General features: G+C 32.6%; 2 protein-coding genes across 3 annotated transcripts in view; one reads left to right on the top strand and one right to left on the bottom strand.

The window, feature by feature from the left end:
- Positions 1–197: 197 nt before the first annotated feature.
- On the bottom strand, positions 198–827 carry LOC143196619 (protein FMC1 homolog). The gene is made up of 3 exons (XM_076404461.1): positions 688–827; positions 483–638; positions 198–420 (listed from the first exon to the last, which is right to left on the bottom strand). Exons 2-3 carry the CDS (start codon positions 632–634, stop codon positions 264–266), a joined length of 309 nt encoding a protein of 102 aa, XP_076260576.1. The 5' UTR covers positions 635–638; positions 688–827; the 3' UTR covers positions 198–263.
- A 372-nt stretch (positions 828–1,199) lies between these two features.
- The window catches only part of LOC143196616 (uncharacterized), a 126,968-nt gene continuing 107,450 nt past the window's right edge, over positions 1,200–20,717 (top strand). Inside the window, exon 1 of one of the 2 annotated variants that reach the window (XM_076404458.1) lies at positions 1,200–1,372. The gene's annotated coding sequence lies outside the window, so the exon portion shown is untranslated. The remainder of the gene's footprint in view (positions 1,373–20,717) is intronic. The other variant, XM_076404454.1, reaches the window with a different exon arrangement.

Here is a 20,717-nt window from a genome sequence, read left to right as displayed (position 1 = left end):
GTTCACTTATTTTACCAATACTAATATTTACACACTTTAAAATCACCAGAATCACAGAACCAGCAATATAAATCTTAATTTAATAATAGTTTTTGATACCGTTCATTGTTGAAGATTGGATTCTCCATGAATTCCTAATTAAAAATTTTTCTAAATTCTTGAATTTTAAAAATGGGTTGCATAATAAAAATAAAATATAAAATTCAAATATAACTATATAATAAACTATTAAGTTAAAAATATTTACAAATAACATGTTAAAGCTACTTAGGATCATGAGGCAACTTAAATCCAACCATGCGTGCTGTTTCTGCCACAGTACGTTCACCTTTTCCATGAAATTCATCCTGTATTTCATAGGATAAACGAGCGCTCTTCAGATAACACAAAAAGGTTTTAGCTATAAAATCCATTTCTTCTCTAAATCCAAGCATAAAGATACATATTTACTGTACTTATTGGATTTTGAATGAAATACTTACTTTGCTCTACATAACTGTTGATCTGTCGTATTGAATTTGCGATATTGGCTCATTATGTATTGGTAGGTAAGATTATTTTTTAAAGATGCATCAGGAACTGCATAACGAAGTTCTTGTATTAAACCTCGGAGGGTAGCCAACTTTGACGTCATGATGCTGGAAAATAACATTAAACACAAGAGGCTTTCTAAAAAATTTCACGTACCTTTCGAACGAACACAATTACCAACAATATACAAAATCACAAAGTATTTTCTGCGTTCTGATATTTTGTATATAACAGGAATTTTGAAAGGTTATGTCAGCTGTCTAGTGTATATCTGGTCACCTATGTTAGGAGTTAAATTACTGAATATTATAAAAAACAGGGTTTATTACTTTACCATCTGTTGTATGATTTATTGTATGAAATCATAACTTTGATATGACAGCCTACTTTATCATATTATATTAATTATATACTAATTGCAGTACTTGCTTTACAATTTTTTAAAGATTAACGTATTTTTATCAGTTTTGTGTGGCAAAAATATTGGGTTCCAAAAATATTGCCATGGTAGCGGCAACAAAACCGCAAAACGACCAAAAAGGACATTTGACTGAATCGAATAGAGTGAGAAAATACGAGTACGTACGCGAACGATCACCGTTGGCCTTTTTTTTACTGCCGACCAGACAAAACACAAATAGGGAGAATCGTTCCAAGAACACCAAGTTAGTAGAAGCGGTTTCTCTTTCGTATACAGGACGGCAAACGGTACGTCGCGTCAAAACGGCATTTTACACTTGTTATCAAACACGTCATTTGGCGCGGACTGATAATATCGCATATTGACTGTTTGTTTTCCATTATAAATCGTTGGATAAAATCTGTTTTCCCTTATAACATCGTAAGTGTTTATTTTTGTCTTCTTATGTTTTTGTTTACGTTTTATTCTGAGTATGTTTTGACATGCCGTCAAACAGTAACGTTAACTTCCACCTGTTTGAGTTACTAAATTATGTAAACGTATTGCGGTTTATTGCTGATCCTTATTTCCATTTTAAAAGAATGGTGTCTTTCATTTTCTTAGGTTTATTTATTAGCATTAGTATAATTTTTTGGTAATATTCTATAAACTATCAAATCTTTTATCCTATAGTGTAGACTTTTTATATATATAAATTACAAACACAGTTTATCTGATTATCTGATATAGGAATAAATAACTTTTTTATCTTTTTAGAAGACTTGATTTTTAATTCATACTTAATATTGTGTTAAAATTTGATACTTTGAAATGTTAGTTTTTTAAATGTTTTAAGAAACATATAACTATTTTTATAGGATAGTTTTGTAAAAATATATTATTTACCTATTATTTACCATTATTATAATATATTATTTATTATAGTACAAGAACATTTCGTTTAACAAAAAATGCTTAAAACCTAATTTATCTGCCATATGGCAATATCAGCAATCTGGGATCACTGAATACTTTTAATTTTAAAGCCGTCAACAAGTTTAACATATCTTAAGTATGTTGTTATTGTTATTATTAGATTAGTTTTTTCAATATTTGTGTATTTAAATGCTGTATTAAATGTTTAGAAATTCTATTATATAAATTATATTGGTTGTATGTAAGCATCAGTTTTCATTGGACAATAGTGATTTGACAATAATTTTATAGGTGGAACCACCTATAAAAAATATTTTCAGATGTTCAGGCACAAAAAAACAACTGAAATTACTTTTTTTCCAATCAGTTACCTTATAATGAAATTTTTTTTCCGATTCTTTTGTGTTAGGCCTAAAGAAGTAGTATTTTCAATTATATAGATGATAGATGTAGCATATTATACGAATATTAAAAACAAATAACACGTCTAGAACGGACTCGAAGACACCGTAAAGTGACTTTAGAGCACGATAAAGTGCTGTTTCATAAAGCAAAGCCGTCCCGTCTTTTTAAGTTAGAAAATGACTAGATGAATAGTTTTTTTGGGATGGTATCCATAACTTGCTTGAAAGATCAGCAAGATATATAAAATCAAAATGCCAATACTTCGAATAAATACATTTTTAAATTCTCTTGATAATTATGTAACTCAGGTAGACTTGTTCGATGTTTTGAAACTTTTCTTCTGATTATTTCAAAACCGCAAAAAATATTTCTAAAATCGCCATTCTTGTTCGATATCTGAACAATGTACATTGTTAATGCCGGTCAGTCGAGTATGTCTTTGTGCTAATGTCTCATTATATTTTCTGATAATTCAGCCTACCTAACTATTTAAGGTTCAATTACATGGGCGTACCTAGAATCATTAATAAATCATTTTTCAGCGGCGGAAGTTCTAAACTACTGCTGACCGAGATATTATCGTCCCAGCAGTTCTGTAATTATTTTGTATGTAAATAAATAATTGGCTGGTTTATTATATATTTCATTCATTTAAATTTCAAACATTAATTAGTGATATAACATAACATATGGTCTGAAAAGTCATGAGCCTAACACATGCCAACATTCAAAACAAAGCTGTTAAAATTTCATGACATTCTACTCATAGGTTTGCGAGTTATTGTGCTAAGAGTGACACTAATTCTGCTATTTTCAAAATAATGGATGAAATATTGTGCCGCATTTGCTCACCATTGACCAAAAACAAGAACATGTTGAAGATTCTGAGCACTGTTTAAAAGTTTAAAAGTAATAAATTGGAGTTTTTGTGATGATATGTGACACGGATTCATCACTTCAGTTCGGAATCAAAACGATCGTCGTCTGAGTGGGCTGCAACTGGGGACAGGCCTATTTTGAGTCAAAAGATAAATCGTTTTACAAAAGCCGTACTGAAATATTTAGAGGCGCTGGAATGATTGTGTGGCTCTTGATGGAGATTACGTTTGATGACTAAAGCCAATTTTGAAGAACAAAAAAAGCGTTGTCCTTGTTACATTGATTTTTTGACCATTTGATCGATGACCTTTTACTTTAGGCTTTACACTATTAAGAGAGTTTTGAAAGAACTGGAACAAATGGTAATTGGATGAAAGGTATGGGCTATAAGGTGGATGTATCCAAAACTTATCAGCCAATATCTCTGGAATTTTGCCAAATTACTGGACGTGACGTCACAACATCACTATGTTGCCGCATCAACTTTTACTTTTAGTTTATTTTGGGTTTAACGTCTAACTAAATTGTAACGTAAATAAAATAATAAAACAAAAATAATATTTCAAAAATGGTGACCATTGTTTTCCTTTGTTTCAGCGATGATAACTCGGTCCACTAATATTTTCAATGTTAATTCATGTAAAGGCCAAGTTTGGACCTTATTTTGGTTTCCAATCGTATGTAAATGGTTTAAAATTGTTACTAAACTCGATATTTAGTTTAATAGAGATGTTGCGAGATGAAATAGGCCAGTCTACATGAATATTTTTAAAAAATCACCGATTTTAGCCAGACCGAGGTCATTATTAATATGGAGAAAACCAATTCTGTCACTGACGTTAACTTAAGCACTACTCACAATATTCACTACACAATCTTCTACAGGGTGTCTACACAATCTTCTACAGAAATATAATCCCAGATGTCAAACACAGGCGGGGTGCCAGCAGCGACAACTAGAACACGATAACGAATAGCTGGCAACCCCGAGACGTTTATCTGGGATGTTATTGAAGGATATTTCCATCATTCAGTAACTGACCACCGTCAGTTTAGACGTGCCACCATCGACTGCCCAAGCCTCGTCACCAGGTAACACCGCTGCCATCCGTTTTATCTATTTTGTGTTTTCCACATTTTTATATTATTTCAATAAATAACGGTCACATAATGTAAACACCACTTCATTTCGTTTTACCTCCATTCACCGGGCTATATTAATTTACCCTAAAAAGATAAAAAGAACAAGATGATGGTTTCTTCATTTTCGAAGCGCAATGACTTCTGATTGGGTCAACGAATGATGCCACCTTTACATTTAAAATGTTCTACAGTGTGTTATCTTTCAAACGCGCTATAGTATGGCTTCATTGAATGAGTATTACTAGATAGATATGCGATTTTAAAAGCATCAGTTAGGAAGAACCGTTCGAGAAAAACGTACTTTTTCTCCAACTATATATTTTGTGGTAATTCGACTTAAATACCTAACGATCTAAGGTTCAATTACAAGGGCGCGCCCAGAACCATTAATAAGTCATTTTCCAGTTGCGGAAGTATTAAATTACTGCGATCGAGATATTATCATCCCAACAGTTCGGTAATTATTTTGTATGCTAATACGGTCGATTGTCTCGTTCCGAATACGGGCAGGCAGCAGAAATCCTGAATAGCCGGTTGATTTGTCTTTAAATCATTAAATTGTGAATAAATTTGTTTTATTTTTTAATGTATTTTTTAAAATATATTTCTTAAAGACTCCTTTTTACCAACGTGGGTTTATCTGGACTGGACCGACAGTTTAACGTGAGTTCCGAACCACCGTCCTCAGCATTAAGAGATTATCCCAGAAGTCATCCGGTCTTACCCAGCCTGGTTACTGGCGTGACTGGGATGGTTATTCAAAACACAAACATAAAGTACATCCATGTCCTAGTAGGATTAGAACCTTCGACTATCGCAAGAATAAGAGGACCGTCCTGTCGTCCGTCCTTGACCACTGCGCCAACGAAGCCGGCATATATCTTCTTTATATATAGATCAAAATGGTCTGTAGCCCTTTATAATAATTTTTAACATTTTATTCTGAAAATTATGAACTGGAGATATTAAACTGTTAAACTACTGGAGAATAATAGAACCTTTTCTATTAATATTCTTGTTTCATTGTTTGATTGCTCTCCCTATATAACTGGATATAACTGGTATATCACATTTTTGCAAAAAATATTATTAGTTTGATGAATTATGGTTGAATTTCCAGAATTTTGAATTTACAAATCATGTAAAAATTAACCAAGTGAATCAAATAAAGAACCAATAAAAAATTATCGCACACCTTTCGCTAATCAAGTGCATCTGTTTATATCAAAGACGAGGTAGGCTTTGACATGAGTGCGATGGAAAACTATTAGTAGGTGAACGATCTTTTAACCGTAAACTGTGATGCAACCTCATCGTTTGAAAACGACTGCTATACAAAGACAGCATACGAATTCGTGAAAATCGGCGAGATTTCCAACTCGAACGCCATTTAAAATCCTCACGTTCGTGCCTGCACTTTCACTAGAGAGACGCCGTACGTTTGCCGGTGGTTCTGCTTCCTTGGCGATCTCACAAGAATGAGATGCGGTTACGTTGCGCACTTCTTACTTCCGTTTGTAAAATGTCTGTGTTGAAATCCAAGACATTGTACAGATAAAAAAAAACAAAAAAATGTTCGTAAAAATTTTTTAAAGCTAAATCTTATGTATTCATGTTCATTAAATTCATCAATTCATGTTATTAAAATTGAATAATCATGAACTTCCACAAACAGGCAACGTTAAATATCTGGGAATACATTTCGATCGACGTTTGACATGGAAAAACCTATAGTGACAAAACGCAAACAGCTTGGGGTTAAACCAAACCAAATGTACTCGCTGATAGGGCGTAAATCTAAATTATCATTAGATAACAATGTTTTGCCATATAAGTCAATACTTAGGCCCATCTGGACCTATGATATTGAACTGTGGGGTACTACTAGCCAATCTAATATAGATATCCTCCAGAGGTTCCAGAATAAAGTGTTGAGAGTCATCGTCGATGCCCCATATTAGGTGTGCAGCAAATTGATTTAGAGCGATATCCCCATAGAACCCATAATGAGGGTGATTCGGAGTATTCTGAAAGACTATTAGTGTATCCCAACAAAATGTGCGCGATGACGGTGTAGTGCATAGGCTCAAACGCAAACTACCATACGGAATAATTTATAGACACATAGTGAGATTTAATAATCTCTATAATAAGCTAGAATAGTTTTTAGAATAAGTTAGGATAGACATTAAAATAAGTTATAGTTGGAGTTAGTATCTAGAATAAGATTTAGATTATAAGTTGTACAGCAGATCACTTACTGAAGTGATCTTTTACATGTCAGTATGGTTATGTTATATAACAGAAATCATATAATAATACTTATTGCCCACCGGCAGATTGTTGACGTTCTAGGAGATACCGAAAGACTTAAACTACAGTTAATTAAACAGCTTTTACAGTTTGTAGGTTATAGTTGTGGTTTGTTATATCTTCAGTTTGAATTATGTTCCACACTACCTATGGAGTAGTGAAGTAGAGTTCTAGAAGCGTTTTTTAATGTAATAGTATCCCCTGAAGACCTAACCAACGTAATTAACAATTATATATCCAAGTAATGTATTTTACTTTCATTAGAGATCATATTTACCTTTTGCGTTTAGATCTTGTTTCCTTCGTTGAAGTGTTTCCTTGTCAAATCATTTTGATATCACTATAGTTCTCCTTTGTCTCTTTAGTTACTATCTGTGTACATATTTCTCGATAAAACTACATTAGACCGCTACATTCTTAATAAATCTCTATATTTGCAAAACAGTTAGTATTCTTTCTCTCATTCATTTTAACCAAATGCCATGTATATTCTGAACAATTATAACTATACGCGCAGTTATCTTGCAGTTATCCTATATTAAGTATATATATAGTCTGTTCAAAGTTATTTTGTACATACGTCATTTAAATTTGTGACATCAAAACGTCGCAATGTTGCCGGATCAACTGTGAGTTTTAGTTTAGTTTGGCTTTGACGTGCAACAAAATTCTAAACTAAATAAAATAATGATACAAGAATATCATAAAATATAATATATTTTAACATTATACTACATCTAAAAACTACAGTTGATTATACAGCCACAATAGTTTATAGGTTAGAGTTATATCCTCTTATCACTATTGCTTTCAAAATTTTTGTATACAAATGACAACCCGGCGACTTCGACAGTCTCATTCGTTTACGTGTTCGAACTAATCAGACAGCAATGTGTCTCTTTTTAACTAGAACAAAATGAGAAGGAGAATATTGTCTGATTCTAAAACGAATCTACAAATTGCGGCAGGCAATACATTAAACATCTTGATGACGTATGCACAAATAAGCTTTGAATAGACTTAGTGAGCATTAGTTTCCACTCTCATCAGCCTGTTTCGGTAATTGTCAGCTTTAGAGCATAATTCCACTATCACTTTCTTAATCGCTATTCAAGTCAATAACTAAGTTCTTAATTTCCAATCTATCTAACAGTTGTCCAATCAATATAGCACGATTCCACTATTTGTCAATTTCTTATTCAATATATCTAATGGATTTCATCCAAACCACGGTTTATGTTATTTTAGACAACGCTTCTTTCCATATCTCCAGACATTTATTGCTTCATTATACCATTCTCGACTTTATCATTCCATATAGCAAGAACGCTAAATATCTCGGAATGAATCTTGATGCAAATCTTCGCTGGAAGGAACATATAAAGAAAAAAAGAAAAGAACTGGAATTGAAATATAGGAAAATGTACTGGCTAATTGGAAGAAAATCACAATTATCAGTACATAATAAATTGCTATTATATAAGCAAATACTGAAACCTATTTGGACATACGGAGTTCCATTATGGGGATGTTCTGCAAATAGTAACATAACTAAAATAGAAATTTTGCAGAACAAAGTCCTGAGAGGTATTGTGGGCACACCCAAATACTATAGGACTGATTACCTACATCGAGACTTTCAGATACCCACAGTCAGTCAAGAAATAAAGAGAATTGCAAGGGGGCACGAGGAAAGACTCCATTCTCATGAAAATATTGAAGTTGTGCAGCTTTTCGATACCACCAGAACAGGACACAGACTCAAAAGAATCAAACCATCTGATCTTGTGTAGTATTATGTAGTGAGGTGCATATAATAAAAAATACAGCAGGGTCCTCCTAGTTATATACCTATATTTAAGTTATCATAAAGACAAATTGTAGGTTAGACGGAAACGACTAGTAACAACGTAATAATTAAATAATAATAAAAAAAATCTCGATTTGCACGTTTATTGTAATAATTCTTTGCCACACCTCATATCAATTCAGTTGTATCACTACATAGTATAAAACAAAGTCGCCTTTTCTGTCCCTATATCCCTATGTGCGCTTAAATCTTTAAAACTACGCAACGGATTTTGATGCGGTTTTTTTCAATAGATAGAGTGATTCAAGAGGAAGGTTTATATGTATAATACATGCATAATATACTAAGGCAACATTGCTAATTTTAGAGGTTTCTAACGTGATGTCGTAAATTAACCTATTTTTTTAGACTTATTTAGCAATTAGCAAAAACGCTGCCTAACCCTACGAGTTAGATCAAATTAATGTACTACAGTATTGTACACCATAAAAAGGTCTACAAAAAAGTCCGCGATGGTATATGTTTATCTTTTAGGGATAACCCACATTAACCATTTTTATTGTTTACTTTTTACGTGAGAAAATGGCTTATTTACGAAGCTATTTTAAGCAATACGGCATTAATCCTTATCGAATTAAGTACCTTAAATACAGTGTGCAATTAATATAGATCAATATGGTTCCTTACAGCATGTAAATTAAACAAATATTTTCGGAGATATTACAAATTTAAAATTTGCGTTTAAAAATGTGTAATGTAATAAAAATTGTATGAATTTAGATATTCCAAAGATAGCAGGAAATCTTCATAGTAAGTATAGGGGAAGAGGAATTGTTTTACTCCAAATTTAATGCGTGCAGGCCAAGGGCAGTAATGAATGAACCAAAAATACTGGATCGATTTTAATCATGTTTTCATTGAGTGACATAGGCATATATATTTTATGCCCGTGCAAAGTCGGAGCGGGCCGCTATGTTTTTATATACAACGTTCATATTTTTTCTGTAGTGTATTTAATTTAGTATCAGCATTGCACCCGTGCGAAGCCGGGGCTGGTCGCTAGTTGTATGTATAAATGTGCAAGAGAAGCAAAACGTTGGCTAGTTTTTAGGTATTAACGACCGTGAAACCGCTATCAGTTCCGTTCAAAATTAAATAAAAGTAAATATGAAGCACTACTTCTATTTTAACGACGATTTCTTCATTTCAGGTTCCAACTATTTTCGGTGTGATAATTCAAGGTCGTTAAAATGTTTGAAACGAGTCCAGGATATTTATTACACCCGGTATAACACGGGCGCGTTTAAATTAAGTAAGAGCCTGTCGCGTTTAAATTATCTTGTCTATTTCAGGACGTTAAAGATGAGATATATAACGGCTTGCTCTGTACTGACGACTGACATGCGAGGAACCTTTACTTTCAGGATAATTTTATGTCAATAATTAAAACCAATAAAATTAATTGGACCTACGTTCAGTCTTTAAAAAAGTTGAAATAAAAATATTTTATACGAGTATCGCTGACTTAAATACGATATTTTTCCGTATATAATGATACGTTTTTTCGGTGGAAAAACCATCCTAGATACAACCTCATATTCTGACCGCCTGACCTTGATGCACTTTTATAGGAAAAGCTGAGTAAATTAGCATCTTTGCTGAACTGCTTCCGACCTTAAACCAATGCCTATTCAAATTTAGTTAATCCTACTTCCGTATCTCGATCCCTAATCCGGACAATAATGACGGACATTCTCTCTATTCTTTGAAAGCTCCATAGTCTTAGGAAATATCAGGTGATCCAAACTGATTGTAATGATGGTATGAAATACTGATGATTTTAACCATTTTCTATATAAAATAATAGTGTTCCCTTTGGTATTATCTAGTTACGTATGTCTACAGATACTAGTTATGAAATTTTCTGTATTAATTACATCTTACATTAGATATGCTTAGTACAATCATAATTTACAAATTAATTTATTACCACTGTTCTGTTGTAGTTACATCAATAAATAAGTAAGTATAGTATTAATACATTAATATGTATTTCTCTACTTAAGCGAAAATTAAGAATTCACTTTGGTTGGTTCAATCTGAAGATCATTGTGCAGCTCTTCTTTGTTTTGGCTGCGTTGGATTACTACTAGGTTTAATTTTTTAGTGCAACTCCATATTTGCACTCCATAGATCCAAATTGGCTTTATGGTTGACTGATAAACCAACCTCTTTAATTTTAGGTCAAGTTGAGAGTATCTTCCAACGAACCAGTACAGTTGCTTGAGTGTGAGTCTAGTGTGCTTAGCTTTTTGTTAAACATGTGGTTTCCAATTTAACCTACTATGGATATGGATGCCGAGCTATTTAGCAAATTCTACTAGAGGAATCGGACAATCGTCAAGCGATATGATTCCGTCGAAGGCAAATTTAATGTCCATGTTAATTTTGGAGCTATTAAGCTGTATTTTCCATTTATAGATCTTGTTGATTGCTACTTGTTCTTTTTCTATAGTCTTAGGCAGATATGTATATTTTGCCATGATAACTCTTCTTCTATTATTGGGATACCAGCAGTGTAGAGCAGTTACAGGATTGGTCGCAAATTACTGCCCTGAGAAACTTCAGCTATAATAGGTTTAAGTGTGAAGAATGCCTCTTCAAGCAAGACTTCAAATTTTCTTTGGAAAAGATATGATTCTAATACAATAATTCTATGCGCTTGGTCGATTGTTGAGTTATGATTTCGAAATCCAAACTGGAAATCTGGTAATTCTATAAAAGGTTTGATATGTTTTAACAGCAATTTCTCGAATAATTTTGATATCGCAACTTGCAGCGAAATAGGCCTGTAAGACCCTGTTTGTTCTGCCGGTTTGTCAGGCTTTTTTGAGCTTGTTTATTGGAACGACCTTAAAATATTATAATATTATAATTCCATTTGTCGATTTTAGCTTCAACGATTTAATAGTGTAGATTTTGACGTCGATTACAAAGAACGGCCTAGAGGAACAAGAGGCAAAGATTATTGACCAAAAACCTATCTAAAGCCCTCAGCGAACTTTCAGACAACTTAACAGTTCATGAATATATTGTTTTCGGACTTGATAAATGCAATGATAAATATTGAAAAGGAAGGAAAGTGACAAAAAATTACTCTGATACTAAGATTTTAAAGCTACATACGGGGGTCACTATTTATATTTCGGGAATAGGAAGAAAAACAAACAGTTAAGCTACGAATATATTTTTATTGTTTTTCAAAGTACTCGCCACGATGATCCATACACTTTTGCGTACGCTTAAACTAATTTTCAAAGCATTTATTCCACTCCGAATGAGGTATCTTCAAAACATGATTTTTGAACGCTTCAATAGCTTCTTCGGGCGACGAAAATCGTTGACCCCGCAGTTTATTCTTCACGGATAGGAACAAAAAAAGTTATTGAGTGCCAAATCAGGGCTATACGGCGCATGACCCACTAATTCGATGTTTTGAGTGCTCAAATAGTTTCTTGATTTAGAGTTCGCATCGTCATGATGAAGAACAATCCGGTGTTTCTTGTTTGTTTTTCTTATTTCACCTTTTATTATTATTTATTTAGGTTTAGTTTTTATAATTAAAGGTTATTCCTTTTTTCATCACTTCAAGACTTCTGGCAAACAAATGGTTGTGTACCGATCAGAATTTACTGTTTTACGATCCTCTGGTGGCACTGTTGCAATATGACCAGTTTTTCCGAAGAAACAGGCCACCATTTTCTTTGAAATGCTTGGTGCGCGAACATCTTTTGTTGGATTTGGTTCATCTTGAAACACCCATACAGTCGACTGCTGCTTCCCTTCGGGCTGATACGAATATATCCATGATTCGTTACCTCTCATGATTTCAGAAATAACTTTCGAAGCACGGCGATTGAATTTCTCAAGCAATTCTTTGCACCAATCGACACGAGCCTTTGAGCGATTGTCAAATTGTGTGGGATCCAACGCGAACATAACTTTTGCACAGCTAAGTGTTCATGTAAAATCGCATATATGCTTGTGGAACTAATGCTTAGGGATGCCTCAATCTCACAATAGGTGACATGACGATCTTGGTTAATCATTTCGCACACAGCATCGATGTTTTCTGGTACAACAGCCGATTTTGGCGACAGCAAACTACGACCGCCATTAAATTCACCAAACCAGCAATAAAGATGGTTTTTGATGCAGCTACATCGCCAAAAGTCGCATTAAGTTGATTGATGCACTCTTGTTGTGATAATCCACATCGAAAATCGCAAAAAATCATCGCAAAAATGTTTTTGCCTTTCAACTAAATCACTACATAGTATAAAACAAAGTCGCCTTTTCTGTTCCTATATCCCTATGTGCGCTTAAATCTTTAAAACTACGCAACGGATTTTGATGCGGTTTTTTTCTATAGATAGAGTGATTCAAGAGGAAGGTTTATATGTATAATACATGCATAATATACTAAGGCAACATTGCTAATTTTAGAGGTTTCTAACGTGATGTCGTAAATTAACCTATTTTTTAGGCTTATTTAGCAATTAGCAAAAACGCTGCCTAACCCTACGAGTTAGATCAAATTAATGTACTACAGTATTGTACACCATAAAAAGGTCTACAAAAAAGTCCGGGATGGTATATGTTTTTCTTTTAGGGATAACCCACATTAACCATTTTTATTGTTTACTTTTTACGTGAGAAAATGGCTTATTTACGAAGCTATTTTAAGCAATACGGCATTAATCCTTATCGAATTAAGTACCTTAAATACAGTGTGCAATTAATATAGATCAGTATGGTTCCTTACTGCTGTAATATTTGTAAATATTTGTTTAATATATACTAAATATTTGTTTAATTTACATGCTGTAAATTAAACAAATATTTTCGGAGATATTACAAATTTAAAATTTGCGTTTAAAAATGTGTAATGTAATAAAAATTGTATGAATTTAGATATTCCAAAGATAGCAGGAAATCTTCATAGTAAGTATAGGGGAAGAGGAATTGTTTTACTCCAAATTTAATGCGTGCAGGCCAAGGGCAGTAATGAATGAACCAAAAATACTGGATCGATTTTAATCATGTTTTCATTGAGTGACATAGGCATATATATTTTATGCCCGTGCAAAGTCGGAGCGGGCCGCTATGTTTTTATATACAACGTTCATATTTTTTCTGTAGTGTATTTAATTTAGTATCAGCATTGCACCCGTGCGAAGCCGGGGCGGGTCGCTAGTATAAAATAAACAAATAACGTCCGTGCGACAAAATGTTCTGAGTACGTACATCGTCAAAAATGTCAAACTTGGATGGAACCGTCATATGGACTCACATGACAACAGTTACATAATAGAATGGTTTCTTGTTAAACGGAATCTGGTGATCACACCGCCAAAGAATATATGACTTATGTTAACTTCATAACCGATGGAATTCGAAAGCAAGGTCTCCATATTGATTTCGTAGCCGTGCATTTTTCTTTAATGCATTTTTATAACTAATGCCGTATTTAAATAATGTTATTCAATCTAGTCATATAACGTTTATATGCAGGTCCATAATTGCAAAACGAACGTTGTCAATAAAACAAAACCCATATAAAAGATATAAGGTTCTTGTTTTTTTTCTTCCGCTGCAAGTTGTTCTATTACGAGTTCTTGCGCAACGACAATGGTTGCACTAATTTCTTTGAATAGCTGGCTAGCATAATTGGACTTATGTAAAACGACAATGAATTACTGGCGACAATTTCAATGTTATCGCCTTTTTGGAAAAAAAAGCCAAAAAAACGAAGGTCGAATAAATATTCGATTGGACTTTAATTAACCAAACGTAACTTTATTATTAATTTACTTTTGTTCATAAAAACGGACTTGGTTTGATTGCTAGAAAAATTTCAATATCTAACTTAAATTATTTTTATTTTAGTTTTGCCTATTATCATACGTTAAGTACTATTTTTTATTAATTATATCTTGCCCTAGATATGCTTATAACAATCTTAATTTACAAATTAATTTGTTACTGTTGTTACTATAAATAAATCAGTATTTATTTCACAAATTTAAATTACACTAAAAATTACACTACTTAAGTGAAGTTAAGAATAACATTTATACACTAAAGTGCGTGTAGTTTGTTCCATGTTGCTGTGATTAAGTAACATTATTTTATGCCTTAAAACGAAATTTTGAATAACTTCGTAAACTTCGTTGGCTTTGTGGTTACCGTACAGTTCTTCATTGGTTACCTAACGATAAACATTGGTAATTAATCGTAGAACTTTATGATAATAAACAAATCTTTTTAGTTTTAGGTGAAGTTGATTAATTAATTTTGAGTCTTTGAGTTTTGATTTTTGAGTGCTTTTTGTCAAATATGTTATTTTCAATTTAACCTACCATCAAGATAGATACCGAGGTATTTAACTGATTCCGCTTGAGGAATCGGGCATCCGTCAAATGGTGTAAATGGACAGATTTGGAGATATTAAGCTGTATTTTCCAGTCTCTAGTCCATTTGTAGATCTTGTTGACTGCCAGTTACATTTTCTATGGCTTCAGGTAGATATATATTTTTTTCCATAATAACTACCGAACTTCTTTTATTATTAGAATATCACCAGTCTATGCATTTGGAAGTGGTCTAACGATTATACCCTGGGTAACTCCGAAATAGGTTTATATATTGAGAATTCACTCAATTCAACAGTTCCACGGTAAAAATTTGTTTATCTTTTAAATTAGTGCTAAATGTCATACCCGGTAAAAAGCTTGTGAGACGTCCAGGAATATTGCACCAATGCCTTATCAACAACCGTTACTCTATGTAATTGGTCGAGAGTGGTCCATTTCTATATTGATATATTTATAAATGGTTTAATACGTTTCAAAAGCAGTTTCTCAAATAATTTTGATATCACAGCAGTTAAATAGGCCTGTAAGATCCGACTTGTTTGTTAGATTTTTTAAGTATAATTTTTTGTGTCATCTTACAGCGTTCCGGAACATGCATCAGTGTCAAAAATGTATTAAATATGTATGTCAAAATGATGATTGCTATTCGTGGCAACTCTTTCTTCCATATTTCATTGGAAAAATCAGATCTATATCAAGCTAATAAACAGGAGAGGCAGATAAAAATAATATAACAAGAAATTTTAATAATTTAGTAGTCAAATGATCAATTATCAACATATATTTAAGTAATATATACGAGAGCAGTTTATTTTGTCAGCGGCTTTTAGCATTTTCCACGTAGTAAGTTTAAAAGCATTGCTGCTGCTTTCAGTTGTTATACACTTATGTGGTCAACATTGCAGAAATCTATAAATTGGACTACGAACTGCCGCCTCATATTATAAATCTGAAGAGAATATACCTCAGCATATTCTCCAGATTTCGCCTCCTGTGACTAGATGCCGTTTCCAAACTTGAAGAAATGGTTGTGTGGTAAGAGATTTTGGTTGAATGACGAGGTCATCACGAAAAAAAAACGTCCGTTTTGAGTGCCTTGAGAAGTTGAAAAACGTTTTTTACCGAAGAAATTGCCCTGTATCTATGGCTATTCTATAAAACAAGAAATACTATTAGGCTGAATAACTTCATTTAAATATATTACCGATAAAAAATGCATCACGAATGTGACTGTAAAACGGAAATATTAACCTTGCTTTCGAATGTCATTACTAATTAAATAACAGAAATACTTCCCATTCAAGTACAAAATATCTCTAAGTCAATATGACACCTGTCTTATACAAGATTTCTTTTCTTTTATTGGGATATATACGTTTAGATTTAATATTTAATTTTCGCCTAAAGCTTTACCATATGTGGTATAAGATTCGATGAAAAAAATAACATATTTCAAGGTAACCTGTAAAAAATATATAAATATTTATATAGTTAATAGTTAATAGTAAATCCAATAATATTTGATAACATTTTATTTGTTCACTTAATATAAATACGTTTTTCTAAAAGTGTAGTGTTCGGTTAGAGACGTATTTATTAGCACGTTTAACTTGTTAATTAACTGAATATACTGAAGTTCTGAGTTAGAGAAAGCTGTGTGCACTTGAATACAAGTTTTAAAATGATTCAAAAAGTTTTATGCATCAGTTCATCACTATGGATGGGATTTGGGTCTAACGCTATGATATTGATACTAAACTATTTTGACTCGTAAGAAGCTATTTGAAGTGAATTTTTGTGAGATATAAAAGGAATTTTGCATATTACATCATTATCAGATTCTTGTTGTATTGTTTGCATCAACTTGTTGACCGTGTGTGAATTGATTTTTGTGTATATGATAACTAGTAATTATATTTGTATTGTTTTAGTTTTGCAAGTGTTCATGAAATCAGTATATATTCCTACAATTCAGTATGTGCTTATATAATAACAATTTATTATATACTGATAATTGTGATTTTCTTCCAATTAGCCATTACATTTTCCTATATTTCAATTCCAGTTCTTTTCTTTTCTTCTTTATATGTTCCTTCCAGCGAAGTTTTATATCAAGATTCATTCCGAGATATTTAGCGTTGTTGGCTACCTGGAATGATAGTATTATTTAACGTTATTGTTGCTTATACGGTGTGATTGTAGGTGAACTGCACATGCACAGATTTACTTTCATTAATTTTTATTTTCCAAGCTTGTGTCTAATTATTTATATTGTCACTTGCGTGTTGTAATTTTCGTGATTCTTTTCTACTATTGTCTCCGATAGCTATAATCGCAGTATCATCAGCAAATTTAGCTATCGTAATATTCTCTATTTGTGGTATATCACAAGTGTAGATAAAGCATTTTTCCCAGTACACTCACTCTTGGGTCCACAATCTCTCTCATTTTTCCTTTTTCTCTCAATATATACTCTATAATTCATTATCCATTTTTGCTTTTTAATTCTCTTGTATATTGATAGATTTTCGATGCTCTAAGTTGGTATTTTGTTTGTTGTAAAAGTCTCAAATATAAAAACCCATGAGATTTCGGGTACGCTAGTGGGTCAATGCAGAGTAAGTTGTTTTGTATATCTGGTGGGATATGAAAGGGATACATTACTTCAACAATAACTCCTAGAAATTGTTTAGGCAGTGACTACGATAAGAATTAAATTGTAAACTTGATAATTTAAAACACATTTCACCTATGTCTTCTTATAGTCTTTTTTGTGATTTAATGGTTTTTATTGAATTATGTCAAAACACTAATTACTACCACTTAAGTAATTATTTATGAGGAAAACATTTTAACGCTATCGAATTTATTGCGGTCAAACGACCGAATGAGACCGTTTCAGTCGTAAAATGACTAAAGAAAATAACCGACAGTAAATTCGGCTTCTATTTTAAAAATAGGAATAGAATGAACAGTTTGCGACACGAGATTCCGATGACTGTCCCGTTCTTTTTCCGTCCTGATAACTGACAGTCTCTTTCGTCGACTAATTTATCCGAAAGCAGAGCTACGCTCTTCCCGGCTTCATCATTCGCATTCTCAGGTTTTTGCAGTGTAAAAGTTAAAGATAGTTCTTTGAGCGACAATGTTGCAGGACGTAGCAGTGGCATAACATAATACTTTACAATTTTTTTGAGCTTTATATCGAGTTTTATATATCTTGGATTTTCTGTACTTCGAATTATTGTAATAGGTCCACTTTTCATCCCCAGGCACAATCCGCTACAGACAGAAAACTTTTCTTTTTTGACTGGCAAACAATGAAACTGCGACATTGAAGAAGTTCGAAATATTTTTTTCAGTTAATTCGTCCGGTAGCCATTTTTTCTTCTTTAGGGTCTTCCTTATCGCAAGTGAATGGCTTCATCCAATTAATTTATCAATAGCTAAGCTATCTGAAAGCTCTTCGAATTTTGGTCCTCCACGTTGTTATTTGTTTGACATCAAAATCGCCACTTGAACCCCTTGTTTTGTTGATCCATATGTTTTTTAGTTAGCCCTAACCCTCAAAAGATGCGTGTATAAATTAGACAGCTGTCGGATCATTAGTTTGTGAATTATGATATTTTGAGTGAAGCAACTTTTGTTATTGCGAAAAAAATGGATGAAAAGAAATTTCGCGTGTTGATAAAATATTGATTTTTGAAGGGAAAAAATACAATTGAAGCAACAGTCTGCTGACAAGGTTATGGCGTCTGTATTTTGGGATGCGCATCGAATAATTTTCATTGGCTACCTTGAAAAAGGAGGGACCATCAACAGCGACTACTACATAGCGTTATTGGACCGTTTGAAGGACGAAATCGCCGAAAAAAACCCCATTTGAAGAAAAAGAAAGTTTTGCTTCACCATTACAATGCACCGTGTTAAAAATCCATGATTTGGGCTTCAAATTGCTTCCTCATCCACCGTATTCTCCAGATCTGGCCCCCAGTGACTATTTCCTGTTCTCAGATCTCAAAAGAATACCCACTGAAAAGAAATTTTCGTCGAATGAAGAGGTGATCGACGAAACTGAGGGCTATTTTGAAGCAAAGCACAAATCGTACCACCAAAATGGCATCGAAAATTTGGGGGGTCGCTATAATCAGTATATCATCCTTGAAGGGAATTATGTTGAATAAAAAAAAAAAATTTTGCCAAAAAATGTGTTTTGCTATGGTAGGTCGGGGACTTTTCAATTGACCTGTTAATAAATGTCGAAAGTACTATTTTGAAATCTTAATTCTCAATTATTAACGTTTGTATATACTGATAACCAAATAATACTAAATGGAAAAGTGTTATTTTATGTATAGAAATATCAAAACCGTCGAGTTCAACAAGTAGGTTATGTTATTTAATAGATGTTTACATTGATATTTTGCATTTTTGATAATATGCATCACTGATCAAAATACATACAAGCGTAGTATCTAGTGTATGAAACATTGTATCTTATAGCTGATATAAATTAAAATGAAATAGAATGTAGAGAAATATCAAAATTAGTTATTAATTAGTTATTGTTATTGTAATTGTTGTTAAATTATGTTTTTCATTGGTTGTTTACAGTGATACTCCACACGTTTACTATCAGATATCACGGATTAAAATACATGGAAGTACCTGGTGTATCGAAAAATAGGTCCAAGCACTGATATTTTATGGTCTTGCTATTTATTATTCCTTATACTTGTGGTATTCAATATATTTTCGGAATATTATACAAATCTTTACGGGTTAATAAAACTAATATTTGAATATCGATATAAACCACTATCTACAGTATTTTTAATTTCTTTTAATATAGCATCTACTAAAATTTTAGTATGCCATATTTCTGATTTTAATAGAACAACTTACTTTAGCCATTTTTTAATGTCCTACATATGTTTTCAATACCTCTTACCCTTATATATACTCTGAATGTATACTTTTAATAACTAAATGTTGTTATATGATCACTTTTGTTCAATCAGCGGTGATTTTGATGAGCACAAACAATACGAACATGGGGTAGGTATAATTTTTTTGATTTCCTGTGAATTCTATAGTATCTGTATCGTTTCCATGTTGTTGTGATTTAGTAATCTTCAGGTGTTAATGCGAAATCATCGATAACTTCGTTGATCCATTTGATTTCGAGGTTATCGAGCAACTCTTGCTTAAGTAGTGATAAGTATTATATTCCATGCTCTAATCCATTTATAGATCTCGTTGACTACTGCTTATACTTATACTCTAGGCTGGATATATCTTTTGCCAATAATAAACATGTTTCTGAGATGTCTCAGATACAAGAGTGGTCTCAAGACTCTATTACTATTACTCTCTATCACTTATAAAACAACAATGTTACACAATAAAGCAAAAACTACCAAAGTACTTACTGAAATTCGCTGAAAATCGTTACTACTCTCAATAATCAACGTAATACTCAGCGACGAAGTCAATTTTCGTCTAGAAGGTTATGTAAACAAGCAAAACTACACATATTGGGCTACAAATAACCCAAGGAAGAAAAATCAGCGAGTCTAGGAGACAAAAGTGTCCTTACAGATGTTATCTATTAAATAATCAATATTTTGTTCTTTGTTGGTCCATATATTTCAAAAATATTACTTATAAAAATTCGTTAATATATCGCAATAAAAAAACAATACAAATTTGACTAAAATTAGTTGCTCAGACATCAATATCTTCGACCCACTTAATCAATCGAGTTTTTAATGATCTTGAATATAATAAGCTGATTAATTAAAATGAGCAATTGTTTAAAATTAAGCGTATGGTGGCAATGATCTAATAGTGAAGAATTTGC

This window comes from Rhynchophorus ferrugineus, unplaced genomic scaffold, assembly GCF_030347505.1.
Source record: "Rhynchophorus ferrugineus isolate W39M unplaced genomic scaffold, kcgeb_rfMv2 rfM4, whole genome shotgun sequence".
NCBI classification, from domain to species: Eukaryota; Metazoa; Arthropoda; class Insecta; order Coleoptera; family Curculionidae; genus Rhynchophorus; species Rhynchophorus ferrugineus.
Note: the sequence above shows the minus strand (reverse complement) of the source record. Positions and strands in the feature narration are given on the sequence as shown.

Excerpts from the sequence above, each read along its gene's own strand:
- LOC143196619 (XM_076404461.1), bottom strand. The coding sequence starts at position 634 with ATGACGTCAAAGTTGGCTACCCTCCGAGGTTTAATACAAGAACTTCGT. Across the intron at positions 421-482 it reads CAACAGTTATGTAGAGCAAA|AGAAGAAATGGATTTTATAG; the intron begins GTAAGTATTTCA and ends GCTTGGATTTAG.